This window comes from Rhododendron vialii, chromosome 11a (genome assembly GCF_030253575.1).
Source record: "Rhododendron vialii isolate Sample 1 chromosome 11a, ASM3025357v1".
Taxonomy (NCBI): Eukaryota; Viridiplantae; Streptophyta; class Magnoliopsida; order Ericales; family Ericaceae; genus Rhododendron; species Rhododendron vialii.
Genome location: NC_080567.1, coordinates 38,008,318 through 38,023,640, shown reverse-complemented (window position 1 = coordinate 38,023,640; position 15,323 = coordinate 38,008,318). Strand labels below are relative to the sequence as shown.

At 37.3% G+C, this 15,323-nt stretch overlaps 2 protein-coding genes across 10 annotated transcripts in view; both read left to right on the top strand.

The window, feature by feature from the left end:
* Positions 1-15,323, top strand: part of LOC131308018 (probable disease resistance protein At1g58602) — a 56,847-nt gene that overhangs the window by 14,953 nt on the left and 26,571 nt on the right. For 3 of the 9 annotated variants that reach the window (XM_058334813.1, XM_058334811.1, XM_058334807.1), the window contains exon 2: positions 8,000-8,101. The exons of the other annotated variants lie outside the window; for them this stretch is intronic. The gene's annotated coding sequence lies outside the window, so the exon portion shown is untranslated. The remainder of the gene's footprint in view (positions 1-7,999; positions 8,102-15,323) is intronic. 9 annotated transcript variants of the gene reach the window in all.
* LOC131308019 (probable disease resistance protein RF9) lies at positions 8,572-13,256 on the top strand. Its single transcript, XM_058334820.1, has 3 exons — positions 8,572-9,645; positions 10,908-12,749; positions 12,880-13,256. The coding sequence occupies exons 1-2, from the start codon at positions 8,619-8,621 to the stop codon at positions 12,743-12,745; spliced, it is 2,865 nt and encodes a 954-aa protein (XP_058190803.1). The 5' UTR covers positions 8,572-8,618; the 3' UTR covers positions 12,746-12,749; positions 12,880-13,256.

The window sequence follows — 15,323 nt, the reverse complement described above, 5'->3', positions numbered from 1 at the left end:
ACCCTGTCCATAGGTAAGACCCCCTAATACCCCTTTCTCCGGTATTGCACAAGAACGGAATAAAACAATACCCAACCTCAAATGGCTTCCCAAACGAGGGATAAGCTGTGGGCCCAGGTATAAATGGGGGGTATTAGTTATCCCCCTTCATAAGCCGGGATCCAAACGGGCCATAAGGGGTATTAATTAAAAAGGGAGGACTCACATTGATGTGACATTTATATAGAGTGTATTAAAAAGTAAATGGTTTGAATGATGTATTAGAGAAGGGGGATAAAATAATATGCCGTTTGGATGGAGGATAAATGGGTGTATAAGGAAGGGTGTATGATGTAAAAAATTGACAAATGACTCATTTGCCCCTGTGCAGTGTTTAATTTGATTATTCGTTACATTAAACATGCAAATTGCAAAATCTAATTAAATTAATTACTTTTTCACGATTAAGCAATAATAATTTTTAATAATAATTGAATTAATTTAATATTAAAAAAATAAATTTTTTTTTTCAAGTGCTTTATTGTAACCACATATAACCATTTAACTACAACACATACATGTACTTATAAATTAATTAATTTAATAATTTAAAAAATCAAAACTCAAAAATTTCTTTAAAAATCAAAACTCACATTTTCCCATAGCACACAACCCACCTCTCCACCATTTAACAAAACCCACTGACCCACCTCTCTCTCTCTCTCTCTATATCCGATTGACCCACCCCCACCGACCCACCTCTGCACCTTTTCCCATAGCACACGACGATGACAAAGGTCAGATTTTGAAGACGATGGCGACGATCGGATGGGATTTTTGAGGACAACAGATTATGAAGACGATGTTCAGGTTTGGGATTAGTTTATTTTGTGCAAAATGCAGTTTATCAAGAATCTATAAGTTGGGGTTTGATAGAACTGTGAATGGATGTTTGTACATAATCTGTAAATCGGCCAACTCCGGCCAAAATCGACTCTGTGTGTGTGTGAAGAGGTCAGATGAAGAGGGAGATGAGGAAGGGTAGAATGGTCAAATTCCGGGTGTATTAGGCCGGATAATCTATCTATTGCTACCCCCAGAGGGTGTTAATAATTTATCCCCCCAACCCGGGATAAAATAACACCGGAATTAGCTAATACAGGACAACAATTGACATCAAAACCTTGCAAAATCTGTCACCTCAAAGCCCTTATCCGGGGTATAAGCCAATACACCCATCTAATACCGGATCCAATCGGGAAAAGTTTGCCCATAAACACTTTTTCTTTTTCTCCCCCCTTTTTTTACCCCAGCTTGGTAGGATCCACCACAACATGATTAATTTCTCTACCCTATAGTCAAAAAAAGATATCAGCTCCTTTCCACGTACGTCTTGACTTGTCTTCGTCAAGCTTTCGTTTATTTTATTTCATTTGTTATATATGGTGTGTGGTTTAGAAGGAATTTAGAACATAACGACTACTTTTCGCGTATATAGTTTAACGATCCCGCTAATAGGTGCCCCTGGGGCATTAGTTTGGGACACATGTTTATGATTCCTTAAATACTTTAGGTGCAATAAATATACCTAAATCTATGAGTTGTATTTATGGGTATTCACAAAGTATTACTTTTTACCACTATTTTCTAAACTACCCATAAATGTTTGTAATACTTTTTTTAATGACAATACTGTGGGGGTGAATTCCACTTAAATCCTTTCCTCCTTCTGTTGGACGGTGTGGGGGCTCGCCGAGTCTGGAAAGATTCCTACCAAGCTTGGGGTGGTTGGCGCCGAGCCTAGTACCTGTAAACCGGAGGGGGTTTCCTCCGGGTAGAGCCTTCGACGAGCTAGTTAGTACCCGGGGAAGATAAATCGAAACATAAAGCGAGGAATATAAGCCGTTTATGTAGGAGAGGAGAGTTGTGTACCTTAGATGAGGGAGAGCTTTGCTTATATAGAGAAAATGTGAGTGAAACTTAATGACTAAGTAAAGACTATTAATAGAAAATTACTATAAATGGAAAGTTTGGAGACTTAGGGAGTAAGTTAGGTAAAAAGTGCATAGGAAGCTTCTAGAAACTTCTAAAAGGTCACAACTTACCGCGTCCATATACCGAGCAATAGCGAGCAACCGTATATTTTACCGAAAGATAAAGATGTCTGTCGAGCTGGTGAAGTACTAGCTGAATAACATAAAGAACCTTTGAGCGATACAAAGAGCTGCCAAACGATACAAAGAGCTACCGAGCGATAACTGCCGAACGATACAAAGAACTACCGAGCGATAACTGCCGAGTGATATGAAGAACCCCCGAGCGTACTTAAGACAAATGTTCGGCAATACTTGTGGAATAATACTTTACTTGTTGAAATTGTGGGGCTATAATGATGTGGCTTTGGCAAGATAATAAATGAAAGTCCCAAAAATAAGAACAAAGATAACATCTTATGGTCCTTCCGAGATATGACGGTACCCCTTTTGGACCTTATGAACTGAGGAAAATTTGGCCCCCTACAAATACTACCCTCATTTTCTTTTAAAAATTAGGTAGATGAAAGGTTTTCCTTTAAAAAATTTAGTCGGCTGGTTCCTAGCTTCTTCTTCTTGTTACGAGGATTGTTCCTTCTTCCAGTATCATCCAAATTAGGTAGATGAAAGGTTTTCCTTTGACACAATGCTTGACGACACCTAATTTTCAAACAAAGCAATACTCGAAAAAAAAAAAAACTAACAAACATAAGAATTTCAATTGGATAATACTACCACAAACAATCAAATAAAAATTCAAGAGTTTCAATTTTAAACGTCTAAAAAAGAGGGAAAAAAATTACAGTGGTATAACAACTGTACAAAACTCAGGTGAGATAACAAAAATAAAAATTGATCAAAACTCTAATTTCTAATACTTCACACACACAAAATATAAGATTCAATCCTATGTCGCTCGAAGTGATTTTCTTCTTATTTTGCTAACCAATTCCTCTCCCGAAACTTGGAAATCTTCTCCCAATCATTTTCCACGAAATTGTTCATCTCTTCCACACTTTCACCTGATTCTATATTTTCGTCTTCTTGAGGAATATCATTCAAGTCAAAAAGTATTTCTTCTTTTCATTTGGGTTAACTCACAATCCAAACATTCATCATCCATTATCCTACAAATTAAAATACCAATATCTGGTGAAAATAGAAAAAAAAAGAAAAAAGAAAAAAAGAAATCTTTATCCAGAAAAATAATATAAAAATTCTTTCCAAATAACTAAAAAAAAAAAGTGAAAATGAACAAAAGAAAAAGTTCATACCTTTGTAACAGAAGGTCGGAGGGATACACTTATTACTCACTCGTATTATTTTATTTTTTCCCCCTTTGAAACAGAGGTCAGACGAACTGCTCTGTTGAGCATTTGCCTTTGTCTCTTTAAGGAAAAGAAACTGGCGCCAGTAAAAATTTCCATATGAAGAATCATGTCGTATGGTCAACTAAGATTTCCCTCCAAAACAATAGTTGATTTTCTCAGCTTAAAGAGTGAAGAATATGAAGAGTTATAAGATCACTTTTGTCATTAAAAATAGGGAAAAAAACTGTAATAGTCCTTGTAGTTAAGTGTTCGTGTCAATTTGGTCCCTGTAGTTATAATTGGCTCGATTTACACTCTGTACTTTCCATTTTGTTTCAATTCGGTCCAATTACTAACTTCCGTTAGTCCACCGTTAGTCCTTTAAATAGAAAAATCATATGGCCCCCATTTTTGGGATTAAAACAGACCTGTTCGGCTAAATAAGCCAACTTTCTTATTTTTTGTCCTTATTCAAATTTTTTTTTCGTATTTGTAAGTTTTTCGTTAATTTTTTGGGGGTTATTGCATCGTCATGACGAGAAGAATCTAAAAAGTAAAAAGTTATTATCAAAATTCAATTTTTTTTGAATAAAGACGAAAAAATTGGCTTAGGTTTATTTTTCAACATTCCTAGTCAGGAATCAGTACATGGGCCAAGGGTAGGAAAATGAATGGAATGACATGGCACTATTTTTTGTAACCACTTGGGCTATTAAGTTAGGTTTATTGTAACCTAGTTGAGTGGTTTGTTATGTCTATGTATTAGGTTATGACATAGTAAATTTGGAACTGAGTTTATATAATATTCTGACTTTTGGACATAGTTATTTATCATGTTGTGACTTTTGAATTTATATCATGTTCTGACTTTTGGACATGATTCTATATGCATTTTCAGTACTATGCAGAAAAATAAGGCATCTCAGTATTTGTCTACAAGTTGAACATGTAGACAATATCAATGGTTATGATGCCTCATGGCTGATCATGAAAATGCTGAATTCGATGGTAACTTTTTGTAGAAAATTATAACCAAATTTCTTCCCAAATGCCTCCTTATCAATGGAGAATGGAAGAATGAGCTGTGTTTTGGTTTAGAGATATATTAGGGCAAGAGGGGAATGAGTAACCCCATTCAGCTAAATAAGCCAACTGACTTATTTTTTTGTGTTTATTCAATTTTTTTTCGTATTTGTTAGTTTTTCGTTATTTTTTTGGGAATTATTGCATCGTCATAACAAAAGGAATCTAAAAAGTAAAAAATTACGATCGAAACCTAATTTTTTTGAATAAAGACAAAAATAAGCCAATAAGCCAATTTTTTCGTCTTTATTCAAAAAAAAATTGAATTTTGATCATAATTTTTTACTTTTTACATTCATCTCGTTATGACGATGCAATAACCCCAAAAAAATTGACGAAAAACTTATAAATACGAAAAAAATTTCAATAAGGATAAAAAAATAAGCCAATTGGCTTATTTAGCCGAACGAGTCTATTTTAACCCTAAAAAAAGGGGCCATATGATTTTGTTGTTTAAAGGACTAACGGCGGACTAATGGAAGTTAGTAATTTGACCAAATTGAAACAAAATGAAAAGTACAGAGTGTAAATCGAGCCAATTACAACTACAGGGACCAAATTGATACAAATACTTAACTACAGGGACTATTTCAGTTTTTTTCCCTTAAAAATATTGTTTGACTTCTTTTATTGGAGTGGTTTATATTTTCAATGTCATTATTAGTAGATGTTGGAATGAGTGTAAAAAATGTTATTAAAGCATTTAATAAACTCTAATCTTGTGCCCCAAACTTATGTCCAAGGGGCACCTTATAGCATTTGCGATAGTTTAATGCTAATTAAAATGTTCTCACTTAATAATCCATGCATATAGACACTCTAGCTTTTGTTTCTGTACCAGAAATGCTACTGGTACAACGCGCGTTTGGACCCGTCTCGGGTCCAACAAAGATAATCGAAACTGCTCATTTTGTTCAATATATTTTGCTTCAGGTTTCCGTAAAAAGTCAGCTTCATCCGACATCGGTAAGGACATTTCTAAATGGTCCAAAATTGTAAACGCTCTTATCGATGTCCGATAGAGTTGATTGTTTTTTTCTAGGACCTTAAGCAAAATTTATTGAACAAAATGAGCGATTTCGATTATCTTTATTAGACCAGAGACGGGCCCAAACGAGCGTTGTACGCACTGTCTGTGCCCTAGCTGCTGTACCAGTAGCAGCACTCTTTGTATACATGTAATGCTTACTTATTAAAGGAGCAGCACTCTTTGTGCCCCAGTTGCTATACTGGTAGCAGCACTCTTTGTTCCCAATTGGTATAAACCTGTCGGTACCAGTAGAATTATCGCTTCTTTTTGTTTTTTGTTTTTGTTTTTGTGCCAAAATGATACTAGGAGATTTCATTCATACGAAATAAACATACAATCAAATTGGGTTATCAATCTCAAAACAGAGACAATAACCATGAGGTCTAGATTCACAAGTTTTCACTCCAGAGCCTCACAAACCACTACGGCGATCCCACAAAAGAGAGAAGGTATTCACAAATAGAGCCCACGTCAACCATCTAGTCCAAATAATCGGATCTGGTGACTCCGGGGACTAAAGCCTGACCGGTGAGAAAAGAAACTAAATGAAAATTAGAGAAAAAAACCCCAGAAAAACTAAGAAGAAAAGGAAAATCTCACAATCAAAACACCACCAATGCTCCTATTCCAGCGAACCAAGACGCACCAAACGGACACCAGGAACCACATCCGCAAACCAAAACCGCAACCCAGGACACACTACAGTGATGAAACCTTGACGGCTACACAAAGGAGAAGGCAGAGGAGGTGCGGCGGTTGGAGGCATAGCGAAAGGACGATGGTAAAAGGTGATGAAGGGAGGGGATAAATCTCTAGCCGAGACGACGGAGAGAACGCTAGAAAGGGGAGGAAAGCCCCCCTCCCATAGCTCCATTTAGGGTGGAAGCCTAGGGGTGGAGGGAGAGGAGGAGGAGAATAGTGAAAGCAGCGGCTAGGGTTAGGAAAATTTTAGAGAGGGAGAATCTTGTAGCAGTTAGGAAAAAAGGAATTGAAAGAAGCAATTGATTAGGGATTCGTCAAATTTATTTACCTATCTGGGTATCTATCTATACATGTATATAGATATCTTGATTTGCGTGTATGTAAATCGCGATAAGAACCTTCTTACATATATCGTTTTTTTTCTTGTCCTTATTCAAGAAAAATTTTGCTTAATTTTGCATCAAATTTTTATGGATTATCAATTTGTCTCAACTAGAGAAATTGGAAAAGTAAAAAATAATTAATTTTATCCAATTATTTTTGAAAATATCCAAGAAAAAACCCAAACAGTCCAAAAAAAATTGAATAAGAGCAAAATGAAAAGCCAAATTTACTTTATTTGGGAAAATTACTCAGTTACAACAACAAAATTACTCATGCAATCCGCAAGCGATGGAGGTATGATATGAATATTAATTTTTTATTATATTTTTGTATTTACGAATGAATAAGTTACTCGGAAAAATTGGGATGCGAATTCTCTCCTTGTTTTTTCATCGGCACGAATTCTTTCATTTTTTTAATTCTCTCATTGAAATATTACAAGGAAAATCCATCCATCAGGTAGGGTTAAGAGTTAAAGAAAAAAAAAGAAAAAAAAAGGAGGTAGGGAAGAGGTAAAAGTCACCACTATCCCAATGCAACATAGAAAAGAAAAAGTACCTTTAGGAAGAGGAAAAAAAAAAAGAGGTTAAGATTTCCTTTTCTCAAAAGGAGTGGCCGACAGCCGCGAAAGATTATTTAGGGTTTCTTTCAAACCGGCCTGAGAAAAGAAAACTTACTAATTTGCCTCTTTCTTTGTTTGATTTTAGAGAAAACAGGTAATAAAACAACCAAATTAAAAATTTAAAAAGCTTTAAATTTTTCTACACTTATTTCTTAAAATTTTTTTCTAAATTATTTTATGTTTCTTTTCCTTTTTTCACCTAAGTTTCAAACAGGCCTTAGTTTTTCCCATTTTAGACTCCACCTTAAAGCATATGGGTCCATTCTTCATCATGATCAACGTCTTTCTACGTGGTGTACAAAGACCAAGACTTGGAGGACCACGTGAATCACTCCACAGCCCCAGACCCCCGGGTCCGGGTCAGTGCGACGCGAGCCCAGCAAATGAATGGCTAAAATGTTATCCCTTTCAATAAAGGCAGTGCCAACGACTTGTTTTCTGCAAGTCTACTGCTCTGAGAAATTTTTGGGTGCCCACACATAGTCCGAACAGTGTATTTGAGCCGTCCAAAAATATGTTAAATGACTTAGATTTAAACACTCTCTTTCCTTTCACTCTATCACACTTTCTCATTTTTCTTTCTTTAAATATGAGCCGTCCAAAATTGTCGGACCGCTTTTTTACCATATCTCCTAAAATTAATTGGTGTTAGCGAATGTTTCAATTAAGTCTTTTATGACACTCAACATCACCCGCAAGTATGTTTTTAGAGTGGTCGCAAAGAATTGCATTATGTAACTAAATCCATGGGTCAGGACCCGCTCCGCACTAAAAAACTTCTCGTTCTGTCCTACTGGGCCTTCAACTCACTCTCCATGCGTCTCCTGTCAACTTATCTTTCTGTAAATACATTCAGCTCATCGTCCAAGCTCTGGTATTAGCTACGATCTGCGGACCAAGTCAGAGCGAAAGTCGTCGAAATTGGCTGCGTTTATCAAATTCTTGTGTGCCCAAAGAGGTAAACATAAAGAGCTCTTCTGTTTACCTTCATTGATCATGTTGAACAGTAAATAGTGGCAGAGAGTTACTGTATTTCTTAGAACACAGTTAATTAGTTACATCTCATTTTTCGACAAATTAAGTTACTATTGTTAGTGAAATGGTATATTGCACTGACAATTTCATCGTAATTTCAACTATGTATATTCCACAGTATACTTTGAAGTTTTTTTTAAAGAGAGAAGACAAAGGACATATTAGCGACTAGCGAGGATTATTATGTACTACCACTGATACATGACAGTTTTAATTTCACGTGTTGAGATGTGATATGATTCTCCTTACTTTTTCTTATCATATTTTTTAAAGTATATAATCACTAATAACCATCTATCTACCAAAGCGATAATATAAAATGACGATCCCTTACAAAGAAATATTGATTGTGTCGCGGCAGATGGTTGCTAAGAAATGAAGTGCTTGAAACTTGGTTTTTTTGTAGGTCTTGCTGAAAGAAGAACGCTTAATTGGTTATTATGGCTGAAATTGTAGTTGAGCCTTTTGTTTCGTTTGTGGTGGAACGGCTGGGTAACTTGCTCATCCAAGAATATAGGTTGTTGCACGGGGTGAGGGCCCAAGTTGAGCAAATGCAAAAGCAACTAAGTCGAATGCAGTGCTTCTTGAAAGCTGCAGATGCAAGACGAGGAGAAGGGGACGAGCTTGTGAGCAATTGCATCTCTGAGATCCGGGAATTATCATTAGATGCTGAAGATGTCATTGCAACTTTTGTCATCAAAGTTGCGCTCATGAGAAGAGGTAAGATATTCAGTGAGTCTAGAGCCCGTCATGAGGTTGGATTGGAGATCGAGCATATTAATAAAAAGATCACCGACCTCACAAGAAGTTTACAAACATATGGTATCCAACCTACAATCGCCTTGGGAGAAAGCTCAACTTCTAGAACTGAGAGGGTGCAACAACTAAGGCAGTCTTATCCCAATGTCGTTGAGGAGGATATCATCTGCTTAAATGAAGATGTAAAAGCAGTCGTGGATCATTTGGTTAACGAGATGACAAACTGTAGGGTCATTTCCATTTGGGGAATGGGTGGTCTTGGCAAGACCACCCTTGCTAAGATGGTTTACAATCACATTGATGTTAGACATCATTTTGATTGTTTTGCCTGGGCTTACATATCTCAGCAATGCAAAACAAGGGAAGTTTTGGAAGAGATTCTTATCCAACTTACATCTCCAGAACTAGAAGGGAGAGAGAAAATAAGGAGAATGAGGCATGGTGAGCTAGTTGGCGAGCTTTATCAAGCTCAAAGTCGAATGAAATGTCTTGTGATTCTGGATGACATATGGGACGTTAAAGCTTGGAATAGGCTGAGTCCTGCCTTCCCCCGCAAAAAGGCAGGTAGTAAAATTTTGTTAACAACTCGCACTAGAGAAGTGGCTTCATTTGCTGATAAACAATGCCTTCATGAATTGAGGCATTTAACAAAACCGGAAAGTTGGGAGCTGTTTCAGAAAAAGGCATGTTTGAAGAGTGATGTCACAGGTAATTATCAACGCCCTTAACTATATTATTAACTATAAATTATAGTTGTAAGTTGTGCTTTTCGAATTTCAAGTTCAATATTGGGTTATATTCTCTAAACTTATTTCAATATTGGGTTATATTCTCTAAACTTATTCGCGTCGGAATAAGTTATTCACAGCTCCACGCAATCTCAGCCGTCCATTTCAGCAATTAATGGTTCAGATTTAAAAAAAAAAAACTATTCGTGCGAAGAGTTAAACTCTTCTAGCAAATAGTTTTTTAAAAATTCGGACCGTCCAAAATACATTTGAACGCCGTAAATTATCGTCATGGCTCCGCCATAAAAAAGTTTTTCTTCTCTCAATATATGTTCTCTCCACTTAAATTGAAGTGGAATAATTGTGCTTTTTCTATTTAGAAAGAGGCTTCTATCCATAGACTCCATTGAGCTGCCTAGTACAACTAATGAAACGCCCATGAAGTGGATCAAGATGTTCCATAATTTACGAGATAAGTGCTGAGATATAACTTATCCATTGTTACGCTAAAAAAAAAAAAAAAAGTTAATCTTATAGATAGGTCATCCTAAGAATCAAATATACTATCAGAGTCGTAGGCTAAATTATTATACTTTACTATCCTTTCACTTATACCGAACACTCGCGTTACACCACTTCCGCAAGTGGGCGGTGAGATTGGTCCCCATGATTAGTCAAAATGTGCGAAAGCTGGTTCAAACACTTGAGTTATCGAAAAGAAAAAAAAAACTTGACTGGATTACGTATTTATGTGTAACATGAAAATAAAATGCTTGGTACATTGGATTCACCAAACCACATGAGTGATATGTATGACTTACTCTCGAAAATAGAGTTGTCGACCACACTTATAGCTTTTAATGACATAATTGCCAACCATTCCTCATATTATGTAGAATAGTCATATCTGCTAATTAACTCCCATTTTACTGTTATTTTTCGGGCAGCTTATGATTAAGGAGGTCAAAGATTTGCAAGTGAATATTAGACATCTTTTGGTGTACGGACAAGACTGTTTATTGCAGCAAGATTTAAGATGTTTAGTCGATATGTAGGCAACCGTATCTTTTAATTGGCATTCTTTTGAATTGGAACCCACACCATATATAACAATGAAGGCATGCAGCAAATGTATCATTGCACAGGGACACCAGTTTTATTTATGTAATTATGTCAGTAATATGTAAGTAGATTAGTGGATACTTGTCAATTGAGGACACTATTTTTTCCTTTAATTTGCAGAGTTCAGATTAAGCACAGAAATGACGGTGTTAGGGGAAAAAATGGTCAAGCACTGTGGGGGCCTGCCGTTGGCCATTGTGGTATTAGGAGGTCTTCTCGCTACAAAACGCACACTAGGTGAGTGGGAAATGGTGAGTAGAAACGTAGACTACTTAATGAAGGGCAAAGGCCAAGGAGGAGTCCCTGTGAAAATCGTTTTAGAGTTAAGCTACAATGACTTGCCATACCATCTCAAGGCATGCTTTTTGTGTTTGAGTGACCTTCCGGAAGATGAAGATATACGCCCTATAAAATTGATCCAAAGATGGATGGCTGAAGGCTTTGTGTCTTTACCCGTATGCGCACGAGTAGGAGAAGTAGAAGATGTGACAATGTTGGATGTTGGGATGAGTTACTTGGATGAGCTACGTCATCGATGCATGATTCAAGTTGGTCAATTAACAAGGTATAGTGGAAGGGTTAAATTTTATCGCCTCCACGATCTCGTGCGAGACTTGTGCTTGTTGAAGGCCCGAGAGGAGAATTTCATCAAGGTTGTATGCATGGGGGAAGACTTGGCCACTACATCTTCATCTTCGTCGTCTTCAATTACAATTCGTAGGCTTGGTGTGTACTGCAAAGCTAATCGAAATGTTGGTGATAATAGAAGAAGAGGACATGTTAAAGCCCTCCGTAGAGACAAAACATGTAACCTCCACCATGTTAGGTCATGCCAATTTTATTCCTTTGGAAACACATTGGAAGATTCCGATTGGCGACACGTAAAATCAATCTTCAAAGGCTTCAAATTGCTTACATATTTGGATCTCGAAAAAACTAAGTTCCACGGTAGTAAGTACAAGGCCTCCGAATTTCTTGAGGGAAAGAAATTGCCAAAAGCAATAGGAAACCTAATCCACTTGAGATATTTCAGTATACGAGATTCTGAAATTACAAGCTTGCCTTCTTCAATAGGCAACTTGCTATTCCTTGAAACCTTAGATTTACGGTATGCTAGGCATAAATATGGGGTGAAAATTACAAAAATACCCAATGTGTTGTGGAGGTTGGAGCAATTGAGACATCTATATCTTCCTGGATGGGATATTTGTTGCGTGCCTTTCTGGGTGAAGTTGCGATTGGATGGCTTAAGCAAACTCGAGACACTCCAAGGCTTTAACACAAAAACATGTGATGTTAGAAGCTTTTCCACGCTCACGAATCTTCGAAAACTTGGAATTATTGTGTACGACCTAGAACACTTGGCTGTGATTCTTGAATGCCCCAGTTTTAGCAATTCAAACGGTCTTTTAAGATATTCAACCTTCTTCACTGGGGGGTCTTACCAAACACGAGAAGAAGAAAGCCTTTTAAGGCAAGTTTTTGGGTACCGCCATCTTCATAGATTGTTCTTTACAGGATCCCTGACTGAATTACCAGACGCACTCTCTCCAAACCTCACCTACTTAAGTTTGAGTACAAATTCTCCTGGACTAAAGGAAGACCCAATGCCGACATTGGAGAAATTGCCCAACTTAAGAAAACTCCACGTGGAAAAGGGGGAATGGAAGGAGATGGTTTGTTCTGCTGGTGGTTTCCCTCAACTCATACACTTAGACCTTTGGAACATTCCTAATGTGGAGGAGTGGAGGGTGGAACGAGGAGCCATGCCCAGTCTGTTGGGTTTAGAAATTAGGGGATGCAAAAAATTGAAGGGGATTCCGGACGGATTGAGGTTTGTCACTACCCTCCGGGAATTGGTGACCTATGACGCATCTCAGGAACTCAAAGACAGGGTTCGAGAAGGGGGAGAAGACTTCTCCAAACTCCAGCACGTGCATTCCATTCGTAACTACTGACAAGGTTTGCCCCAATCTTAGTTGTTACTCTCTCTCTCTCTCTCTCTCTCTCTCTCTCTCTCTCTCTCTCTCTCTCTCTCTCTCTCTCTCAGGTTGCCCATGCTTTTCCATCATTTTCAAATTTCTGATACCAGGTTTTCCCTTATTCCAATGACGACAATTGCAGAGGCCAAAAAGTTTCGAGTATTCTATCAAAAAGACATCTTTAAAAGTTGACATTGGATCTACCTATTCTAGGATGGTTTCGTTGAGATGGAATTGCTAGGAGGACTTGCTGCTCCTACCTTCTGTTAGAACCTTGAACTTAAGCATACTCTCTTTATTAATGTTGAGTGGTGAGTGAGTGTTTTTGAATGCTTTCTTTGTGTTCTTGTAATTTGTGTGGGAATTATATATCTTAGGACTGCAATAAAGAAAAACAAATACAATGTGTGCTTTATGTAATCTTATTGTCATGTGTGTTAAAATGGGAAATTGGAATTAAATTTGCGCCGCTATTTTTGGTTTTATATATTGTTGGATTAAGTTTCTTTGTATCAATTGGATGTCCTACTGCTGTTCCTCAACCAATTTCCAAATGATGAGATGATCATATGAGTATATGAGGTTTTCTACCCATTGGATTCTTTGGCTATCCTCCAAGTCCCATGTGCTTCATACAACCGACACAACACAAATCTCTTAATTCTGGATCGAGTTGACTGTGGTTGTAAAAGATGGATAAATCTCCGGAAAAGGGAAAATGGAAAAAGGGACCATTATAGTTTGTAAGCCAAGGTAGGGGCAAATACATTTTTTTTCTCTAGGTTATACTGAGGCTAATTGCATGGTGAGGGAGTTGAATCATAAATTCCCATCTCAAAGTTGAGTCAATTTGACCTTCGTATACTTTGTTTGCTATCTATTGTCCAAATGGGTATACAGGAAAATTCGAAAATGATACGTACAGATCCTAATGAATGAAGTGATTCTTCTTATTTCAATTTCCTTGTTAAATGTTTTTATAAGTTACAAGTATATGAATTGACAAAGCAGTGACATGAGATCAACATGCTTTGATTTTACTGTTGTCCGAGTGATCTAAAAAGCAGCTTGTTGGAACTTAATTTATTGAGCCCAGAAATATAGCTGATTACATCCAACATGGAGACTATGCTGAACCTGTCATTAATCACATTGAAACTTTCCATAGTCGCTCTAAAACCTTACTGGTGAAGATCTAAAAATCATTGGCAAGACTGCAAGAGATCCCTAATGTCCTAAAACTGCATGTCAAACCAGAGCCCATAGTTTTATTGGTTCTTCAATTAGGGAATAGATTAAGCTCAATCTCTTATTGTAAGAAAAACTTGAGGGTGTAGGAGTTGGAGATTCCAACCATTGGAATAATACTCAAGTTCATAGTTGGAGACTCAGCGTAGTAAATGTTGAGGTGCTCTATTCCTCCAACAAAAGGGAGCACCAGGTAAATTCAAAAAGTCGACCATGTGTGGACGTTGATTCAGTGTAACGTTTCTTAGCAACTAGTGATGCTAACCTGCTTCAGTTTCACCTGTCTCAAATTTGTTGATAACCCTGGGTTCTTTTGTTATGCAACAAGATCGTGAACCAAACACACACACAATGGAGTCAAACAATCACAAAGAGATCGACACTAGAAATTTACTTGGTTCCTCAAAATCGGGTACATCCACGGGGGCAGCGGATTCACTATTTGTGGGGAAGATTACAATCACACTCAACCTCACAAACACTCGGTACAATTTCTCTCTCAACTCTCTATATTGTTCCCACACCATACAAGAGCAATAGACAACTGTATGTGTAGGCACAAATGGAGGAGCTCGGTTGAGATGCTCAACGGCTAGGTGATTAGGCACTCAAACCAAAGATTTCTGAATGCTCTGCAGCTGCAACCAAGATTTCTGATTTGCTGCTGTTAGACCAGCGAAATCAGATTCTAGAAGCCCCATCAAATTTGTGAGCCAATCTCCACATTTTTTCTGTTTGTTTCTCTACATAAGAAGTTCTAGCATATGGTAACAGTGAACAGAGGTAGAATCCAGTCTCAAGAACCTCATCTACAAAAAGTCCTTGGATGATCCAGATGGGGGGTTCTCAATTTCTCATGGGCCCTCCATGTGCTGTTCATTAGTCACCTCGATGTTATTTTTCTCATGATGCTAGGTTGAGTGTTTCTGTTTGCCACATACCAGGTTTGATACTATATTTGACTATTTTTAAGTAGGTCTAGTGGTTATATATGCGATGTTGTATTATGATAAATTGCTTTATGTTTTATCTGTATCTACCTTTAATGTTTTCAAGGTTTCAATTTTATGAGCAATTTTTGCCAACATATGTTTTGCTCTTTTTGGTTCGACTATATTGAAATTGCCCAAGAAACCTATGCATTTTCTTACTGTTTATTTCAGATGCAAAGCCTCATTCCCTAGGTATTTTTTCTATTCACCATTTTCCCTATCACCCGCAAGGGAAAAAACCCTGTTTTGAGTGACATCAAACCCCAAAAATAGCTTCTTCGGATTTCTGCTTGTCTGACGATGTGCAGATGTTT